The 21,023-nt window shown below is 33.6% G+C and overlaps 1 protein-coding gene across 2 annotated transcripts; it reads right to left on the bottom strand.

Moving 5' to 3' along the window:
• Positions 1–321: 321 nt before the first annotated feature.
• Positions 322–17,315, bottom strand: MS3_00009535 (uncharacterized protein; the record flags this gene model as incomplete). 2 transcript variants are annotated; one of them, XM_012937301.3, is made up of 9 exons in its annotated part: positions 322–935; positions 3,901–3,933; positions 6,534–6,719; positions 9,217–9,336; positions 10,704–11,054; positions 13,152–13,539; positions 15,197–15,395; positions 16,783–16,932; positions 16,972–17,315. In XM_012937301.3, 7 exons carry the CDS (start codon positions 17,234–17,236, stop codon positions 6,663–6,665), a joined length of 1,530 nt encoding a protein of 509 aa, XP_012792755.2. In that variant the 3' UTR covers positions 322–935; positions 3,901–3,933; positions 6,534–6,662. The 2 variants fall into 2 exon arrangements, with proteins under 2 accessions (XP_012792755.2, XP_051064347.1); XM_051217912.1 differs by lacking the exon at positions 6,534–6,719 and having other exon boundaries at positions 16,972–17,236.
• Positions 17,316–21,023: the final 3,708 nt, after the last annotated feature.

Here is a 21,023-nt window from a genome sequence, read left to right as displayed (position 1 = left end):
GTTTTACTTGTATCTTCCCATTGATGTTTAAGACTGCAATTGATCAGTCTGTTATTGGCATATGTGCATACTGTGTGTATGCCTCGATATTGTCTTAATTCACAAGCTTTCATAAAGCAAAGGTGGATAGTGGCTAGCAGTGGGATCCAGGACGCGCGTCTCGTCCTATTTGGGACTCGTCAGCCGGATGTACCTGCATCTCAGAGCTGATGTTCACCCTGGGACTCGAACCCAGTACTATTCATTTCAAACACCATCGCATTATCCATTCAGCTACTGAGTCCTGATTAATAATATCTATCTTAAATCAAAACGGATAAATTTTTGATTTGTTGTATATTTAAGTCCTGAGTTATCGGTATGTATTATTTCATTTTATTTATAGATAATGCTAAACCTATTTAATATCAGCGGTAATGTAAAGAATCCCAAAACAAATAAAAAATAGCACGGGGGGGGGTAATCAAAAATAGTTTACACAAAAAAAACTAAAAAAGAAGTTAAATGAACACTTTGGAATTAATTTTCTTGAGACAGAAAAAAATCACATAAGTAACAAAGCACAATTTACAATAAGATGCTTCAAACATTTGTTAGAGAGAGAAAAAAGGGAAGGGGGGGGGATATAATTTGCAGGGGAAGATTGTATTAGAAAAAAGTGATTTTGAATAGAATATATTCTACAAAAAAGGCTTGTTTTTTTTCTTTTGTTACTACTATACTGTTTGGTGTGGTTAAATGAGAAAGCAAATAAGACCTTGACTAGGTATATCGAGAGACATATTCAACAATGGAATTTCTTGTGGTTCGAGCACAGTTTTAGAGAAGAAAAAATACTCAAAATAAATGCAATACTGTGATGATAGGTTGTTGTTGTTGTTTTCTTTCTTTGTTTACCTTTTTCATTATTACTTTCGATTCATTGGTTTAGCTTTCTGGAAACAATTGTGAAAGATTGATATGTAATATAAGGAAGAAAGAATATATGTAACATTCAAATAGAAGGTAAAAATCTGATGATGTGTGCTGAACGATACATTATTCAATATTAGAAATTGAGATATGGAGCCTTATTTGACAATTTCAGCTAGACACATTCATCTGTATTTATAATTAATCATGTTAATAACCATTACGATCGATGGACTTATTAATCATCTGAGCTATTGGTTGGTTAACAGTTTCTTGTACACAAACAAAAAGTGTAATAATGTTGAATTGGGGAAGAAACAATTAGGTACATACATTTTAGATTAAGATATGCAGTAGCAGTTTCATTCGAACGTTACCATAAGATTATTGTAAACGCTTAATGGTATAATTGTTCCTACCAGTTGAGTCAGTGGCAAATTAGTCAGTCGTTAGTGAAGAGACTATCAGTTTACTATAACACAAAATGAGTCATAAATCTATGTTTAATTCAGCTGGAATTTTCTATTTCCAACTAGCACCAGTTTTGCTTATTTTTCAGATAACCGTTCAAATAATTATCGCTTACTAGTGAGTGACCGATCTCGACCGATAAATTAATTTTAAGATGTCATTTAATAAAGAGAAAGATACTTAAAACGGGTGATTTTTGTAGCTCTAGTCGATTCTTATGGTGTTGTTGTGTTCTGTGAGCTTGATGGTTTAATTAGAGGACTTTTATCATCCTTCTAGACAACATTATCAGTGCGTACTTCACGAAGATCCACAATTAAGCCATTTAGCTCAAAAACGCTAGAATATAAATTATTTGTCTTTACGAAATGTAATAACACTTGGGAGTCGCTTTGTTACATAATACAGACATAATAAGCTGTAAATAAAGCAGATCTCAGTTTACATATATTTTTCTTAGAAAGATAACCGCATATATACCTTAAATCCGCGTACATTATTGGATTAGTTTGCCAAATACCACTTACAAGTCATTTCTGACTCGCATAGCTGATTGGACAAGTATATAGGTAGTGTGTCTACTTGAGTCCATATTACTTTTGGAGCCATGATTTTTACTGTGCTTTTTATTTGGCATGTTGGGATGCGCCATATCAGCATGCTCATAGTCAGTCAAACACAACGTAGAAACTGGTACATTTCTACATCAGTCTAAGTTGCTACACTCTATTAGCACAGTGAGATAGAATTGTCAGAAGTCTGAGAGTAGTAGAAGTAGTGAGTGTTCGCAGTAATAGAAGAGATCGGACATCAAATGCACGATTCGAGAAAGTATAGACTAGCGGAGTTGGAAAAGTTTATGAGGAATTAGGAAGCTTCGTATCTAAGAGAAAACAAACATCAAATGCATCTTCACCACTGCGAACTGTTTTGAGTTATGTCACTCAAATCATTGTTTGCCGTAATCACTTGCATTCCAATCAGTCAGTCTGAACTTACCGATATTGCTCAGTTCAACAGTCTATGTATTCATGAGCCAATATATATTGGCTTGGTCGTTCCTAGCCTTTTCTCAACCTGCTCTTACATCGATCATCATCGCCCGATGAGTTATTCAGTCGATAAAATCTCACTACTTCATCCCTATATAGTATTCTGCGTCTAACTTTGGGAATGTTAACTCGATACAATTCATTGTAGATAAGTGTAAGTAACTTCAGATTCTTGAAATGAAATGTTCAGTGGAAACTACTGTGAAATACAACATTCATCCACTAGGTGAAGCGAAAATGCTGGGTACCACTGTTATGGAAGATTGAGAAATGGATGGATGATCTCAAACAATTTATTATTATCTCAGTGTACTACATAGTACTTCCGAATTTTTTACATGATTGAGCAGTTAGTAAGATATATAAGTAGAATATGTCGGTATATAATAGTGACTTCATTTGTCAGTTTCTTAAGTTAAAGACACCAGTGGTAGATTTTCTAAATACAAATTGTGCAATAATATTTAGTAGCCAGATTTTCTGTGATATGGATATCAACGTAACGTAACAAATGCTTACTATTAAATACTCAATTAACAGCTTATTTCACCTTTAGACAAAATAGTACACAAACTTACTCATCTGCCTAAGTACATAATAGATTATTTTTTTCTAAAAATGGTAATAATTGTGAGTATATTTTAGGTACGAGGGGAATGGCCAACGCCCAACTTAGGTGAGTCAGCATATGTGAAATTGAATGGTGGATCAATTTATTTGGATAAATCGCAACCGATAGTTGTTTTGCTAATGTTTTTTGAAATATAGGAAATATTTATGAACTAGTAAGACCATAAAACAGTATTGACCTAGAGCTAACGTCAAGGTTATCAATTATAACGAAAGTGGTTGTGTTTATCAGTCATGCGCTGGATAACTTGACTTCAATGATGCTAATGTATGTGAATCATCTGAATGGTGAAAGTGTTTGAGATTATTTATGCCGTCAAGAATTGCTGAGTTCATTGCTCGTTTGTCAGTCGGATACAATTTTAACGATCATTATTTTAAATGTGAGACAATATACTGTCATTTCATTGAATGATGTATTTGACTCATTGAAGTCTATGTTTTCATACGATAAAAATCATGAAATGACCTTGTCCACTATGGAAAAACACGCCTCATTGAATCTAAGCATTATATACATGTTCCAACTAGATCTTTGAGAAAAAACAGTGGATGAACATACAGAGTCATTGAATATTGACACCGCTTAAAAATCTATCTTGACATTTGTATGACACAAGTGTTCGTTTAAGTTAGAAAATATTGGCAGTTGCACTCTTGGTGTAATTATCACCCATTATCATTAGTATTATTGTCTTAAATCAGTTGATTAATAAGAATAGCGAAGCCTGCAGTAACTATTTCATTCATTGGTATAAAGAACTTCGAATAAGAAGTTATAAAAGAAATGTGGAATATATAAAATTTTATAAAACAGTAATATTGTTGAACTCACTTGAACAAATCTATTTGGTTGACTTTCAATTTTCTGGAAGAAAATAAAGTATATCTCAAATAAATTTAATATATGAAAACAAGCAGCCACAGTAAGTCCTGAATCTCTTGGATCCAATCCTGATCGCTCAATGATGAGCATCAATCCGTGTAGTAAAATATACATTTCCACAAATCTTTATACTAATTTTAAATGAGTTAGTCTTACCAATGTTTAGTAAACATATTAATAGTTACTATGTTAGAAAAAAAAATTAAAAATGCACCACATGAAAATGAAGGCAAGCTAGCTTAACTCTATGCATACTACTTAGTTTCAAATGAATTATAAGAGAGAAAAAAAATACACTATAGTCAACATATATGATCATACACATGACCGGTTCTATTCATTTACATAGGCATTAACCAAATACATTTCTATTGATCAAGGCCAATGAATTATATATGTATTATGATTTGTTTCACTTCATTTTTAATTCATAGAAACTATGTGTAAAAACAGAAATGAGAAATCGTATTTTATTTATGTAATGAAATTTTCACTGTACCATAAACGAAGATTATTAAAGTATAAATTATGATGAATAACGTAATGAATTATCATGTTCTATGTAGTACTCAATGAATCTAAATATTCGCCAAACTACAGTTGAAACGAAAGTGTACTGGATTTGTAACCCTATTTGATCTTAAATTTGAAACGGATGCTCCCCTAAGTCGGTATGAACAGTTGGATTGTTGTCAATAACTTTATGATGTTCTCTAGTGCATCGGTCTTTTTCGTAGTTGCTGAGTTAGGCTGACTGAGGAATTTATAGCTCAGGCAGTATTGTATTCTATGAGTTAAACAATTTTTAGTTGCGAAGTATTCATTCCAACATTAACTAAGGCTTACTAATAGTATAGAGATTGTCAAAACTTATGATCCTCATCAAGAATTGAACTAAATAATATGAACTCTGTAAGCCAGGAAGTAATGAATGGTTATTTCGATTTAGTCTAATGCATATTCGTGAACTCACCGGCAGTCAAAGTCAGATGATCGTACGATATCGTCAATTGATTGAAATTAGATGCACAAGCCACTGGTAAGGTCTATTCAATAACACATAGTAAAGCTTAGTTCAGTGAGGCAGTAAGTAATATGTTAGACGTAGAGCGGTTGTTAAGTGGTTAGAAAGATTTAGTGTTCGACGATTAAATTGTACCATTTGGACACTGCACCTACCTTGGATTATTTAAGTGGTCAGTATCACTAAGTGTTATACAAAAAGTTGATCTTATAGCCAGTTTCTGAATCTACACTTTATTAGTAAATTTATGCGAAACGTTCGGAACAAAAGGAATAATTTTATAGAATATCTAAAGTCATGTCCAGTATTACTCGTTTTTATCAGTATAGGGTTGTGGAGATTACTAAGTTTTTGATTGAGATCAAGAACCAATTTATATTACAGCTAATCCGTGTCGGATAGAGACAAGTGCCTACCTCAGTACAATTGAAGATGGTCGCGCAATTTCGTGGATTAGTTGAGGTTAGATATTAACACCGTTGGATGCCGGCTCAGTGGTGTCGAGGTTAAGCGTTCGCGCTCGAGACTGAAGGCTTGGGTTCGAGTCACACGAGCGGAGTCGTGGATGCGCACTGCTGAGAAGTCGCACAGTAGGACGAAACGGCCGTCCAGTGCTTCCAGGTTTTCAATGATGGTCTAACATCAATAGGTTCACGATCTCAATCAAATTCCTTGTTTTTATTGAATTACATATAATTCACAAATTTTAGACTACACTACTTATTAAACAACTGGACTATAAGTAATTAGGCTATTTGATTTAACAGATAAAACCTTATACTGTAAATCATAGTAAGACAAATAAAATTTTAATATCAAGTGACTCATATCAACAGGGAAATTTGCTAGAGTTCGTAAATGGAGAAATTTTAACCCTGAAGATAGAAACTAAACTATAGTCTACATAATTCTCAAGTATTTATGACTTTTTTACATCATCTTATAAAACCATTCAAATTAATCAATATTCTCAGAATGAATTCCGAAGATTATCAAACTTTTAGTTGTAATCATTACTAATTGATAAGTTCTTCTGGTATCGATTTATTCTAATATATAATCTGTTGAAACTTCACTGGCTTTTGTTAAACCATGATGAATAGTTGAGTGGTAAAGGCTTTGATAAGTACCAACTAGCTATGAAACTACTCCTAAGGTTATCTATCGATTACTTCTGACTATCAAACATCACATCGATACAAAGATGGATAGTGGCTAACAGCATTTCGTCACCAGTAGCTACTATCCATCTTTGTTTATAATGCTTGTGAATTAAGGCCAATAACAGACTGATCAAGTACAGTCTTAAACATCAATGGGAAGATTTAAGTAAACAACAATACCAAGTGAATCATATAAATACTTTCTAACAATGAATATTGTACCTACACACACTATAAAACTAATATTAACACACAAGTTGTAAAATAAACTCTAAAACCATTTTTTTTGTTTACTAACTTCAATTTAACCTAACCCAAATTGAAATTAAACACAATAAAGATAACAAACTGTTATACAAAGGGGAAAAACTGAAAAGATTACAAAACTAGTTTACTATTTTAAACAAACAAATTGATCATCATTAGCGAATAGAAACAATTAAACTAGTCATATCTTCAAATAAATTAATATCCACCCCCCTCAATGGAGAATAAATAATTTTCTGTTTTTTTTTTAGTAATTTTCAATTTTCATTCCTTTTTTCGTTTGTTTGTTTTGTTTTACTGAAAAATTTATGAACCTAAAGATAAATGATTCGTTTAGCTGACTGGTTTCAAAGAACATACATGGTAATATTGATTATTATGTTTAGAAAAACAAACAAACGAACGAAAAGTTACTTTTGTCAAAATAAATCATTTTAATATTTGAGATCATGAGTCACTTGAAGCTAGATGATCACCATGGAAAACCTGGAAGCATTGAACGACTGTTTCGTCCCATTGTGGGACTTCTCAGCAGTGAGTATTCACGATCCTGCCCCGTGAGATTACAACCCAGGATCTATCAGTTCCGACATAGGAAATAATAATAGTGTAGTGTTGGTTACTATGTTAAGCCTATATAACTTATTCTAGCTTCTGAATAGGCCAATTTACCCATTCTTCTTGAGTCACGTTTTGACCTTGTTAATTATTCATTTATCAATCTTGACTGTTCTTATAGGGGAGTTTGTGTGTGTACACTTCTTACCCCATTCATCATATGTCTGTAGCTTATTTTTGTGTGACTATAAATATTGAGTTACACTTGATTAAATGGAGTTAGCTCATATGCTTTCTCCACTGCGCACCATCTCGCTTCGCTCTCTTTACTTCTCTTCATTCCTCTGATTGTCTGTCCAGATCAATGAGTGTACAAAATATACGTATTCAAACATCCATTCTCATATTTGAGTTATTTTATTTCGTTCTTCACCAACGCGATTTAAGTCGATGATTATATACAAGGCTTGGTGATACGTATATTTCCAATAACAATCATCCCTACAATACAATTGGGGTCAGATAAGGGGTCACTAAAATAGTATTAAGTCTAGTAACAAAAATTAATCTTCATTTAGTTTTCATGCAAATCAATTCTATCATTTGAATCAAACGTTTATTCATTGTGTTCAAGGAAGTAAGTTACAAGTACACAATCCATTCTGAGTAACTTTGGCTTTGATAATCAGTTGGTATCACTAACCTCTTTATAAAATAAACTGTACTTCAAACATGAGTACATGAAATTTTGAATATTTATCGAGTTACAATAGTAGTATTAAAACTTATTCCTATTTATAATGTTACCGGATATATAACTATGTGAACTCATCAGATCCCAGCTAAGGTAAATGTGATGGATGGTGGCTAACAGTGGAATTCAGGACATGTGTTTCATCCTATTTGGGACTCAATAAGAAGATTCAAACAACCAATATAAAAATGAATTAAGATGAATGTGATTACAAGTTCTTAAATATTAGAATAATTGGTGGGTAGAGGATATAAAATGCGTTCAATTTTTAGTTAATTTTCCTCACAAAGTGGTACATTCTGGAGAACAATTAAAGCACGAGGAGTTGTGATAAATCGGGTTCAATCACATTAGAAGTTAAACACATATCATTACTCTCGTTAATACAAATCTACTGACGTAATATGGATGATTATATGGAATACTGGTTTTTGATCTACTGATTTAATTCTATCGTGCTCATGGCGAGAACACAAGGTCGCGTGTAGATTCGTGGGTGCATAAAAGCAGGGAGTTTCAAAATTTATAGTGAATCAGCTATTAAGTTACCTTTTGTTTTCAATCGTTTTAAGGTAGTCATAACCCCGTGACAATTACTAACTTCGAATTGTTACTATCTTAAGTTAGTGTTTTGAGTGTAACTAACCAGCATAGCCAAATTGACACTTGGTTGGTAAGTAATTCGGTTAAAGAATTTAGTTGTTAAATAGCTCAGAAACAAACTGTTCGAATGTTGTTCTCACATCACTTTCTTTATTAGCTGTTATCATATATTCACCGACATTTATCAGTTAACTAAGTGTTCGACGTTTAGTATAGTTAGTTCTTGTACTTTCTCTATAAGGGATAGAAAGTTTCAGGTTGTTAAATTAGTACTTATTATTACATTCGCAAGGTAAACGTCAAACAAAGTTGAAAATAAACTTTTGTTAATTTCTATTTTTCTTTCAGACAAAACTGTAAGCCTTTGATAACGTTGTCAACCCTGAGGAACAGCATGCTAAAATGATAATCGTTTTCAGTTGAGTTATATTGAGAAAATCTGTCATCATGACCTTGATATCTGAAGATTCAAACTTTAAGCAATAAGAAAGTTTTTAATGGCACGTAAACCAAAATAATAATATCTAGCTGCTATGATCTATGTGACTAAAGCTTTTAAGCACCTCCTTCAAACGTTACACAATAAATAGTGTTCTCCAGTGACTTTAACATGTATTTTTTGAATATGCTTCACGACCTAAAGAGTTCAACTAGCTTCAAGGTAAATAGCATGATTTTACTTAGAAACTGGTTGTCGAAATGCACGAATTAATAACTTCCAAAGGTATGAGTTAGGCAACAAATACAAGGTAGAGAAGAATCACCATAAAAATTGAATTCAAATTTGCCTCCTACACTATTGATTTGAACATTGTAAAATAATGAGTATCTTGACAAAAGTATGTCACTAGTTTTTAACAGAACAGATCATCAGTATCTATGAAAATCAAACTTACAGTGTTGGGAAATGATGATGAAAATTTAAATAAATTTTCAGATGGGATAAGCTTCTTCATAAACTGATCTGTTTTCATTTTTTGCTTAGTTCTTTTCATTGGACGAGCAGTTTGAATAATCTTTTAACAGAACATACAAAAAGGAATAACGAAGACATTTTGTTTGTAAAAATTAACAAACTGTTATTGATACAAATAATGATGAATGCGTAAATAACGCCTAAATAGTTAACAGATATATATAACAAGGAGAGATTTTCGAATGCGAGAGTTTGGTAATATAGTTATGACGATTCATAAAGACAATTTTTTAAATTCACTCTTTATCCTCAAGGATCAGGCGAATGTTCTAATGACACAACAGATGACAAATTATTTCATCTTCGATAGAAATGGTTATCCACTTAGATTCGTCGATAAGAACTCAACAACTAGACTACATCCCGAAAAAGCACCAACGGTGCAAAAGAAAACTCTTTTTATGAATATGGAATTTAAGGAAGATATGGCTGCCGAACTCCTGGATAAACGGGTTGCAAAATCCCTGACTGAAACTTTCTACTCAGCTAAACTCAGTATTGTCTTCTCAAGCCGGCGCACCATTCACGGATGTGTTAAGGATAAACTTCCGCTTTGGGTTACATAGATGTATATCTGTCAGTTTACTTGTATCTACGGGGCAGGATACATTGGCCTCACAAGATTATCACTTCCTAAATGCATCTCATAACATTACCCAACTTGGCTTTAAAAGGCGAATGCAAGATAGCCACCAGTTCAATACAGGAGCATCTTGTCTACTTTGGGCATTTTACTCTGAAGGAGTCTTACTTTAAAGTGATCTACATAATCAAAAGAGCTAGAACGAAGGGAGGTCGAATAAGAAAACTTATGCACTACTGAGACGTTTGTGACCCAACAATTTAAGTCCGAACTCTGAGTACAAAAATGATACGTCCAATCTATAATCGTTCTTTTGCCCTAATTCTCTCCTTTAGTATGTTTTGTAATTTCAAACCGTAATCAGTTATTATTATAACCTTTTTCTTCATATATGTCAAGCAGACAATTATCTTTCATAATTCTGACCCGTAAATTATTTTCATCCTTCTATTCTTCTCTAACACCTGATTATCACGTAACCTCTTTTGACATTTGGAGTCTAGAATCAATCTATGATGCCATTGTTTCTATCCTTCTATAGACATATATTTACCACACAACTATAGATACGAATGTACAACTCCAGTAAATGATTTCGTTGAAAAGAAAATTTTCTTCACTGAATTCTCTTTATTTTTATTTGATGACACAATGGACTATTTTAATTGTATCACTGTACAGTATTTGGATCTTAACTCTGTCTGCTTATATGTTAATCCAAATTGAATTTGAGTGTGCTCGATTGATAATCAGTTCCATAACAGAATAACAACATGATACTAAGCTAAATATTATCACTATATAAAATGACATATTAAACTTACGGAATTTTCTGTCCATATTGAAGTATCTGGATTACTAGATGAAGGTTGTTGGAGGTTCGATGATTTATTTGAATGAATCGATTTTAAATGTGAATGAGAATCAGAATTTGTAATACATTGTGGTTGTTTTCGTTCACTTGTAGATTCTTTCAAAAAAGGCGCAGAGAATTTATGAAATGTAGACAATAAATTAGATTGAATTAATTTTGTTTTGCAATCAATAGAAGAACAATAGTCATTTTCTACAAAATTATTCTCTTTTGAATACATTATTGAATTGAACTGGTGGTTCATGTTTATAGTTTGTGGATTATATAACAGATTCAATGGAGGTTGTTCGTAGGATGAAAGCTAAGCAAATAAAAAAACAGATTATATATATATATATATATATATATATATATATAAACTCCGCCTGGAGCCCCTCTGTCAGTCAGTCAGTTACAACGTAGGACAAGGCACATATATGCATCGGTCCAAGTTGCCGTACCTCATTAACACAACAAGATGGACACCGGATTCATAAAAGTAGTTAATTCAGAGGTGGTAATGTATAAAAGAAAGATTGTATATATGAACATAGTACAGGAAGAAAGAATTAGTTCGTAGAAAGAAAGATATGAAGTGATTTTAATCTCTTAGTTTAAGGAAAGACAGAGAGTGTATACACCGACTCCATTGTGATTGATTCTGAGCCATGTCACCAAGAGTCTCTAACCATTGGTTACGATAGTCGCGCGGACCCCAACCAAGTAGTCTGCATCTCCCAACATGGCTAAGACTAGAAGTTAGTGATTTCAAGTACTGATGCCATGTTTTGGTTTGGCTGCCCTTAACTTTTTTCCAGCCATCTCCAACACCGGTTAGCATTGCACGTCGTGGTAATCGGTGTTCAGGCCCCTCTATGGCTACTGCCGGTCCCAAGCCGGGATAAAGGAGGAGAGTTGGGCATGGGGTTAGCGACCCCATCCCGTAGAAAACTAACTCGCTAAAAAACCGCTAACCAGAATATATATAAATCAATCGTCAAGATCATTAGCAGATGAGTGTCTATTGTACGAAACTATAATAACCAATGATTACTAAGAGTTGGAAGTTTATAATGCCGGCTGACCCAGTGTTTCAACTGATCAAGTATCCACCATGAGACCTGAAGCTCCTGAGTTAGATCTTCGTCAGGGTTGTACGGGTACATTACTAAGGAGTCCCGTGCTAGAACGAAAGATCTGCCGAGTACCCGCAGAGTTTTAATACTATCCTAACTTGGATCATTCTGTACTAAGTACAACCTATGGATTATAGAAAGTGATAGTGATAAAGGTATACTCCACCCTAAATATCCATCCAGAACACAGAGAAATACAAACTTGAAATAATGAAAATTAAGTTATAAAACATGTATTGATTCTTATAATGCTATTTATGTTAATATATTAATACTCTATTTTGTTGCTCTATTTAGAAGAACATTTTAAGCTTATATCGGCACAATAGTTGTGTATCCAGTCAGACGTATTTAATGAGTCTAACAAAACTCCTACTCAATATTTGACTACAGGTTAGTTTAATTTAGAGGAATTTGCCTAACTTCATTATTCATAGAAGTTATTACCATCAATAATCACCCTAATCCAAAAGTTTATGAAATTCAATATTTTTTATCGAGGGAGATAAATGGATATCTGTCAAGGCATGTATTCCGATTAAGAAAATATGTGCATTCCTGATGCTTAACCGAGTAAAATATATAAATTGAGAAGATGAACGGAAATTGTGTTGGAAACAGTAGTGATAAAATGTTTAATGAGAATACTTACTATTCAGATATGTCTTTTTTTCAAATAGTTAGACTGAATCAAGGACTATGTGTCTTTACCCTAGATCAAGAATATGCTTTACCGTGTTGTACATACATTCATATAAGGTTTTCAAGTCCGAATAATTCTCACCAGAAAGATCAAATAATTTTAAGTTGTTTTTTTAATGGTTGAGATCATGAGTCAATTAAAGCTAGACCACCATAGAAAACCTGGAAGCACTAAAAGGCCGTTTCGTCTTTAAATCGCATCATCTGAAGTCACAGTGAGATACATTAACATTTAGTCATTTGAGCGGTGGATGATATAGCCTCGAACAGTACAAGGAGCAACAGTTACTCCGTGATTGCTGATGAGATTAAACTGTCACAAAACCCAAATTCAGATATTCTCAATGATCTCCTTTCGACCATCCTATGCAAAAAGGGAACCGCAAAGTCAAGTCACCTAGGCCAGTTATCATGCGACAGTTTGATCAACAGGATTTGATTAACAGTAAGCACTCGATGGTGTAATTCCGTTGCTACGCGTTTAAGATGGTTTCTTATCTATAACTTTAATTCATGTTGACATATCGTAGGAACAAATTTTTTACATATTTATAAATATGAAATTTTAATACTGATCTTACTGATACTGTATCCGCTGAACGTGGATCATAACTACTCAATTTGCCACAATTATCAGACAATATAGAATTTTGGTCTTGTGCCGTTATCATTGGTAATGTTTCTATCTGAGCACCCGACTTGTGAAATAATGTTGGTTTACAAAGTATTTTATTATTCAATTCATTGGACAACTGGTCACCAGTAATCTGACTGGATTGGATTAATGTACGAGAGCGCAATGAATGCGGATAATCGGTAGACATAGTAGTGATATTATGACATGATGATTGAGGATTTGAAGATGAAGAGATTTTTGGAACATGCATATCATGCATATGATAACGACATTGCAAATCATTCAATGTTGGCCAATTCCATGCTGAATTAATTAATAGCCCACATGGAGATCTATTATGTTATAAATAGATAGTTCAGTTTATAATGTTACAAACTAAAAAATATGTACTTAAAACATTCAATCATCCCAACATAATGATTATTTAGTTAATTTTGTAAGTCAACAATAAAATAAGATGATAATGTATTTCAGCCACTAAATAGACTCTTTTTTTACTAATAACCTGAGAAACGATATTGTTCTGAGCATCTAAATGGAAAAATTCAATAAAATACTTTTATACGTTCAGTATTATATTTTGTAGTCTTTTTTAGTAAACGTTCAGTATAAACAAGATTTGATCTTATTCATTCACTGTTATTCGACTGTTTTATAAATAACACAACCATTTTGTTCTTTAAAGTCAAGCGTATTAACAATACATAGTTTTAAGATTTCTAAAGAGAGAAAATATAACTATATTAAATGACTGCTGAGTATCTTCTTCATTTTTGTCAGTTAGGAGGTATACCATAACTAATAGAAAAGCTGATTACATGTGACTTTTTCTTAGGGTAGTTAAGCCGTGACTAGCAGTGGAATTTATAACATACACCTCTTCCCATTTAGCATTCGTCAACCGAATGCAAACAGGTTCATTGCGATGAAATGATAAATTCCAGATAACTCTCATAAGATGCATATATGCCAAGACGTAGTGATCGAAATTTAGTCTTGAATATCACTAACAGTTTACTTCAAAGCCTTTCCAGTGACAGTAGAAATATATATGAGTTTAATATGGATACACATTGACTATACGGATAGCATGATACACAGAATATATCACGTAAAGATCACAAGGTAGGAATTATTGATAAAGATATGAAAAACTGATATCACACAATAATTTAGTATCCCTTTACTAAATATTGTACCTAAAGTCCCTACTATGTAATCGAGAGTTTCTTGTCAAAATTTGATAAAAATAAGTGAATCCAACTAAGTACTATTTAATCAATGTTTAATCTCTCTCATTAACATCGCCATTATATTATTTCAATTCTCTTGTTATTAATCTTGCCAACTTCCCTTCCTCGTTCTGATATATTAAGGCAACTGGGTTTAACGTTTACTTGCGTCAGATTATACGCTATTTATGGCGGACTGACTGAGAGATTGAAGATTTGGTAAACAAGGTTTTGGATTGTTAAGTAAGTGAATATAATACTAACTTACCAATAATACTCAATAATATGATGTAAGTGAGTGACAGCTGATAATAAGACCAGTTTACTGACGTAACTAATCAGTTGCATTGTTATTACAACACAAGACAACTGGCCAATAGAATGGGCTCTTTATATCACAGAATAATTTGTTTTCATTCCGTCTTAATGTAAAATCAAACGTGATCAGGTGTTTTAAATGATTGGACAATATTAGTTTTGAAGCTCCAACACCGTTCAACAAGCTAAAGTTTTGAACGTTGTATCAGTCACTGAACAAGTACAAATTCGTACACATGGCTTTAAGTTGTACACTTTGTGTAAAGAGTAGTAATGCTAGTCAGTTAACAAAATCCGAAGCACGTGTAGTGAAATCCAAAATTGAAATTCAGTGATTGAAATTGAAGTGGCTTATACCAACATAGTACTTCTCAAAGTTTACAGACAATAAATAATTGACATGATAAAAAATAAATTGTTTCAACGTTTCAAATCTTACTTTTTAGGGTAAACAAACCATCCTAAAATTATAACTGTAAGGCAGCTTGGTAATAGGGATATTGCAGCAATACCATATGACCAAGACAATGAGTTCTGATCAAGATCTTCTAACCAAGGATGTTTTGCAGCCTTTTCAATTTTCTGTTCAGTGTCTACTCCTACACCCATTGTGATCAAACTAACTAAAGTTGAAAAACCTGAAAAGAAATGGACAAACATTGTAGGATATAATATATCAAGCAGTAACTTAGTGAATTGAAGTACAACCATTATGAAATTGATCGGCTGTTACATGAAGTCATATTATGAGCAGGAGTTATTGTATGACCCAGTTAATTAGTTATATCTTTTAGTTTTACATGCTTAATTGTATCATATGTTGTGTATTCATATCGTAAGTTATTGAAAAATGTATGTTAAATGATACTCAGTTCTATTGTATGGGGTTGAAACTTGAAGAACTACTACAATCATCATCAAGAATGTACAGGTAATTATAAACCATTGTCAACTCATGATACTCAATGTTCATTGACCGGATACTATTAGCAACAACCTACTGTGGGATAGAACAAATAAACTTCGAGCTGAAAAAAAAAATTAGGAAAAGGTGCAGGAGGTAGATAGGGCTGTAGTGGTAAATAAATCCTCAAAATAAATAACTCTGTAAGTATTGACATTGATGCTGACCTCACTAGTTGTACTAGAAACACCCTAGTTGAATGCTCTCGGTTGCGTATCTGCACTAGATCACGAGTATGCCACGCTACACATCCTCTTGAACTACTGGCCAGCTTAGACCAAACGCTTTTCGGCATACTGATAGCTTTCTAAATATATCTTCTAACCCTTCCATTTCTGACTTCTGATTTGACTGGGTTGATTTACCTCTATCATAAAGGTGTTACATGTAAAGACGTTCTCAAACTCCGAATGCCTATGGGATTCTTTAGGACATACATTGCGAAAATCATCAGACTGCATCAAAAGACAAGCCACAATTCGGAGTATTGAAAGCGAAAGGAAAGGAAGGAAACAAGAACACAATACGCCGGGAATTGCAAGCGGATATCAAAAGAATGAATAGCAACTGGAAACAGTTAGAAAAGAGAGCCTGGTCCGTGGCCTATGCTTTTCCACATGGGGTGACAGAGGTAAATAAGCAATACTCAGTTTAATTAACACAAATCTGGTCGTAATTAAGCCGTGTTAAAAGTTGTATATTTCTACATTATGCTGACTTCGAGAGTCAAATAAATCTGTACCATACGTGTTTTGTTTTTGCTACGCGTTATTTTTGAAGTACTTGTACAGCACGATATTAAAACACTCACTGGAGATTATCTAGTACTATTTCTGGAGATGTGTTACTGTATTACTTTTCATTAATATACAGTAAAATGCTGACGCTAGTACAATATAGCGGTCAAATGAAATAGCAATCAAGTCATAGCGATTATTGAAAAATCAACAGTCATAGTTTTGGCACATAAAACTGAATCCATAATCCAATAGGGAACTAAACACGTATCAGGAATACTCAGAATTGACTTTCAAACAAATGAAAAAGTAATTCAAACTTACAGTTAACTGATAGAGTCACCATTATACACAAGACTGCACGTGACCCAAAAATGGAGACCAAGCCGAGAACTTGAGTCAAAATAACACATTCTGCCAATATATGGGTTGCAAAACTGCATGTAAAAAAAGCTTGACAGGCAATAAACCAATCTTTAAAGTGGCAAATTTAATTATAAATCAGCCTCATACCTCTGAATATGATCGGCCACAGAGTCAAAATTTTCGTATCAAATAAATAGAAACATCCAAAATACATATAATTTCCAGTTTTCTTCGCCATATAGCCTTCAAAACACACCTCCCAGAGCCCCAGTCTTACAAAACGATTTTGAGACTGAGGATATCTGGCATACCAGTAAGGCATAACCATTGAGACAAAACTACATGTGAAACCGAATGTAGTAAATGTGAAACATGTCCAAAACAAAGGAACTTTGTGATGACCTTCCATCATGTTAAGAGTACTTCAACTCATCAACCCATATCTTAAAAACTGTGAATCATTTACCCACGTTTACTGGATCATAATAAATTTCAACAAAGTGACAGATTAAAACAATATTAAAAATTAGTATAAATTACAAGAGAACCCGGGGCATTTTACCAATATAATTAATTTTTATAACTCTTATACGTATAGGAGACCACAAATGTCTTCAGATAGGAAGAAATGAGAGTTTAAGTTATTATAAACGTAAAGGAATGATTTTAAATAGTTTAAAGAGAATGATTGCTTATCGGCCACTTCTTGTTGTCTCAGTATGGTTCTGGGTATATTGTGATCTTTAATACGGGGTATTCTGACCATGGGCTTCAATATTTTCAGTCTTTTCGAAAGTTGTTTGTGGGTTTTTCGATTTCGTATTCGGAGTGCGTTTGTCTCAGGGTAGTGGGGTTCGTAGAACCAAAATTCATGGCATTACCAGGTAGGAGATAGGTTAGCTACAATTTGAGAAACAATTTCAATTCGAGTGGACTAATATATTTTTGTTAGCAGAAGCGAATCAATAAATAAATAAATCATTCAAGCAAGTGTTCAGATGGAATTATCAATGCAACAAGTAAACGTATATGATAGTGAATGAGATAGGGAGAATGTGATAATGTGTAGTGGTGATACCGACATGCATCTGACACCTTGTCAAAACGGGAGATGGCAATCCATGCGTGATTACATCTTTATCAGGTCTCTTCTTGAAACTATCCACTCAGTGGGCTGGGTATTATTAAACTGGGGAGTCACCCGAAATGTGCAGAAATATCACCAAGAAGAACAAGGATGCCGATCAAGGTTTAACCTTTGTGTGAACTTTTTGAGAAGTTACCGGACGAATCACGGTGGTGATACTTTGGTGTGATGTTCCTGTTGAAGTCATTTGGAGTATTGAATATGTTGTGTCATTATCAAGTAACCTATCACTCCTCTTATGTCCTCATAATACCTCAGATGGCGGTAACCCCAGTGATATATACAAGTGGAAGGTATATAAATTATCGTCACACATCAAAGTATTGAATCGTTAAAGAGTTATAGGATGTACAGCATTTGATAATACTTCTTCCCTATCCTATTCGGATGAAATAACCTTTAAACTAACAAAACCAGAGGTCGAGAATGGTGGAATAAGAAAATTCACTTGAATTATCGGTTGATAAATTGCTGCGTAATAACTGAGCTGATAATCTTTGGTGGTGTGTTATACAGTTTACCTGGACGTAATTTGTCCGAAAGCCATCAGCTAGTGAATTACTGAGTGAATTTGCAATGGTTATTCTGGAATATTTATAGAACGATTTAATTGGAAGGACTGTTTTCAGCTACAGCTCACTTTCATGTTACTGTAACTATGCAGACCCGAAAACGCGATCAGCTAGAATTTTAAACTCGTGCTTGTTGTCGGTAAACACTTTTTCGATAATTTGCTACGTCTAGCGACTTTTAGTTGTATGTGCCCAAAGTAATAGATTGTGTAAAGATTAAAAACTACAAACCACAAGAGGATGACCGGGATTTTCATTTTGTTATTCTTTACCGATTAGTATGGAAATGTCAACCATCTACAACCAATTTCTATTATGGTTAATTTTGTTTAAACCCTTTTGTTACCTTACTTGACAAACAATGTCACTTGTATGGCAACAAATCGTCTGTTTCTTCGAACTGTTATGATCACTAGATTACAGGACAAACTAGCTTAAATGGTGATTGTTTAAATATCACTCAGTGATTCATCCTCCTCCACATATATATTTTTACTCAAATCCTATCATTAGTTTTTCCTTTGCTTTGCTGTGCCCTTATGCGATTTAACTACAAATTTGTTTCTGTATTTGTTAGCACACACATATTCACTACTTTTCTCTAAATTCGCTTGATGTGCTTAAAGCTTTGTTATCTGCGCTGTCCACTAATAAACTGTAGATTGCGCTTTTCATTGTCTTCTGATTTCGAAATCCCACGGTATTTATATTATAACGGTTATCGAGGTGATTGATTAACTAAGCAAAGCTACTACATGGAAAATGAAGAAAAAACGTTACTGATTGTTATATGCAGTTATGCTCATGAAACATGTTTGACAAAGTAAGGAAAATTGCACATAAAGGTGGGGATATAAACTATGAGACAGAAAACACTTTACACGCAGGCGTTTGCGTTTTTCGTTCTCTCCGAGAAATTGAAATATAGGAGTATATAATAAAATTGAATTACTTTGAACAGAACAAAAATAAACGATGCACCCAAGGTGCTACAGAACGCAGAAAACAACCGAAATGGGAGAAATGAGCAAAAATTGATAACTTACAGTAGTCCCCTGACTATTCTAGCGCTCATATAATTCTGTCAGAACATAACAAAACAGAACCGTCAGCAGTTATTAGCTACTCTTCCCACGGTCTGTGATTAATTGTGATTTCGCTGTGATTCAGAGGACTGTGTCATTAATAGAGAAAAGATCGTTTTTCAAACACAACTTTCAGCTGGTCACGTTCGACATTTTTCGACTTTTCGCTTTCGTTTATAGCATAGCACCTTGGTTCATAATTTTGGAACCTGTTGCGTCCATCAAAGCTCACAGAGAAGGGTCGAAATAACGAATCATGATCTACAAAGTCATGTTCTATACCACAAAAGAAACCGTACGAAAATATCTGATGATCAAGACGTTTTATATACGTGAGTGTTGGTAAAACACTATCCCGCGTATACATCGTTTATGACAGTAATTATCTGTTTATTCTTAAATGTGTTTCTTCTTAAGTTCCACTCTGACTCGTTTCGTTCTAATGTATCATGCTTAATTTTTTGTTACCAGGGGAAATTGTTGACATTCGTCTTTGTTTCTCAGTATTTCATCATATTTATATATTTTTTACTGATCCTTAGTTTTTCTCTACGTACTATTATGTCCTTCTGGCTCTTGCATTAGCTTGTCGCTTTCTGATCATTCTTGTCGTAATTGCCCAATTTAATTTGCTCCACTTGTGAAGTATAACGTTTTCTGTTCTATGGAAAAACTTATTATTATTGAAAATTTCGTCCATCATGAATGAGTTAAACTAATCTTTCCATTAGAATAAAAATGCACTCGCTTTTTGAGACGGACATCATTTATCAAAGAAGATTCAATATATGACTTATTGTTTATGGTCGTTCAAGTTGGATTCTGATCATTCAAAATACACAGGTCTGATTTAGTTGGATCTGGTTGTGTCGAGTACCCCGCATAGAGTTATATGTATTGCGCTCAGTACGGCTCTTAAAAAAATATTTCGTGTAATCGAGAAAGGAGGAACGTTTTACAAACAGGTACGAGACACAAACCTGAGAGCAATCGAACCGCAAACCCAACCAGGATGGCTGTTCAAATGTTAGTGGAGATCGTAAGAAAGGAGTTGTATAAGTATTTAGACGAACACCAGATTCCTTCCAAAAAAAGAGGCCACGAACAACGGAAGAGAGTGTTTTTTGGTACACTTAAACAAGTACGGTAAAACCATCACTGGTACATTTGGTTATAATAATAATTGTTTCCATTATACCGATCGCGTTCTCTTCATAAAAGTAGGTCACTACAACCTATTGATGTGGCCTTCACTGACTTCAGTAAATCTTTGACAAAGTTTCACATAACTGGCTGTTTTTTGAATTTAGTGATATAAGAATTGGAGACAACGTATTTATTTTGATAAAGGACTTCCTAGTTGTGCGTCAATAAAGAGTACGGGTGAACTGGAAA

The sequence above is a fragment of the Schistosoma haematobium genome, chromosome 7 (assembly GCF_000699445.3).
Source record: "Schistosoma haematobium chromosome 7, whole genome shotgun sequence".
In the NCBI taxonomy this organism is placed as follows: Eukaryota; Metazoa; Platyhelminthes; class Trematoda; order Strigeidida; family Schistosomatidae; genus Schistosoma; species Schistosoma haematobium.
The sequence above is the reverse complement of the archived record's forward strand: the minus strand, read 5'-3'. Positions and strand labels throughout refer to the sequence as shown.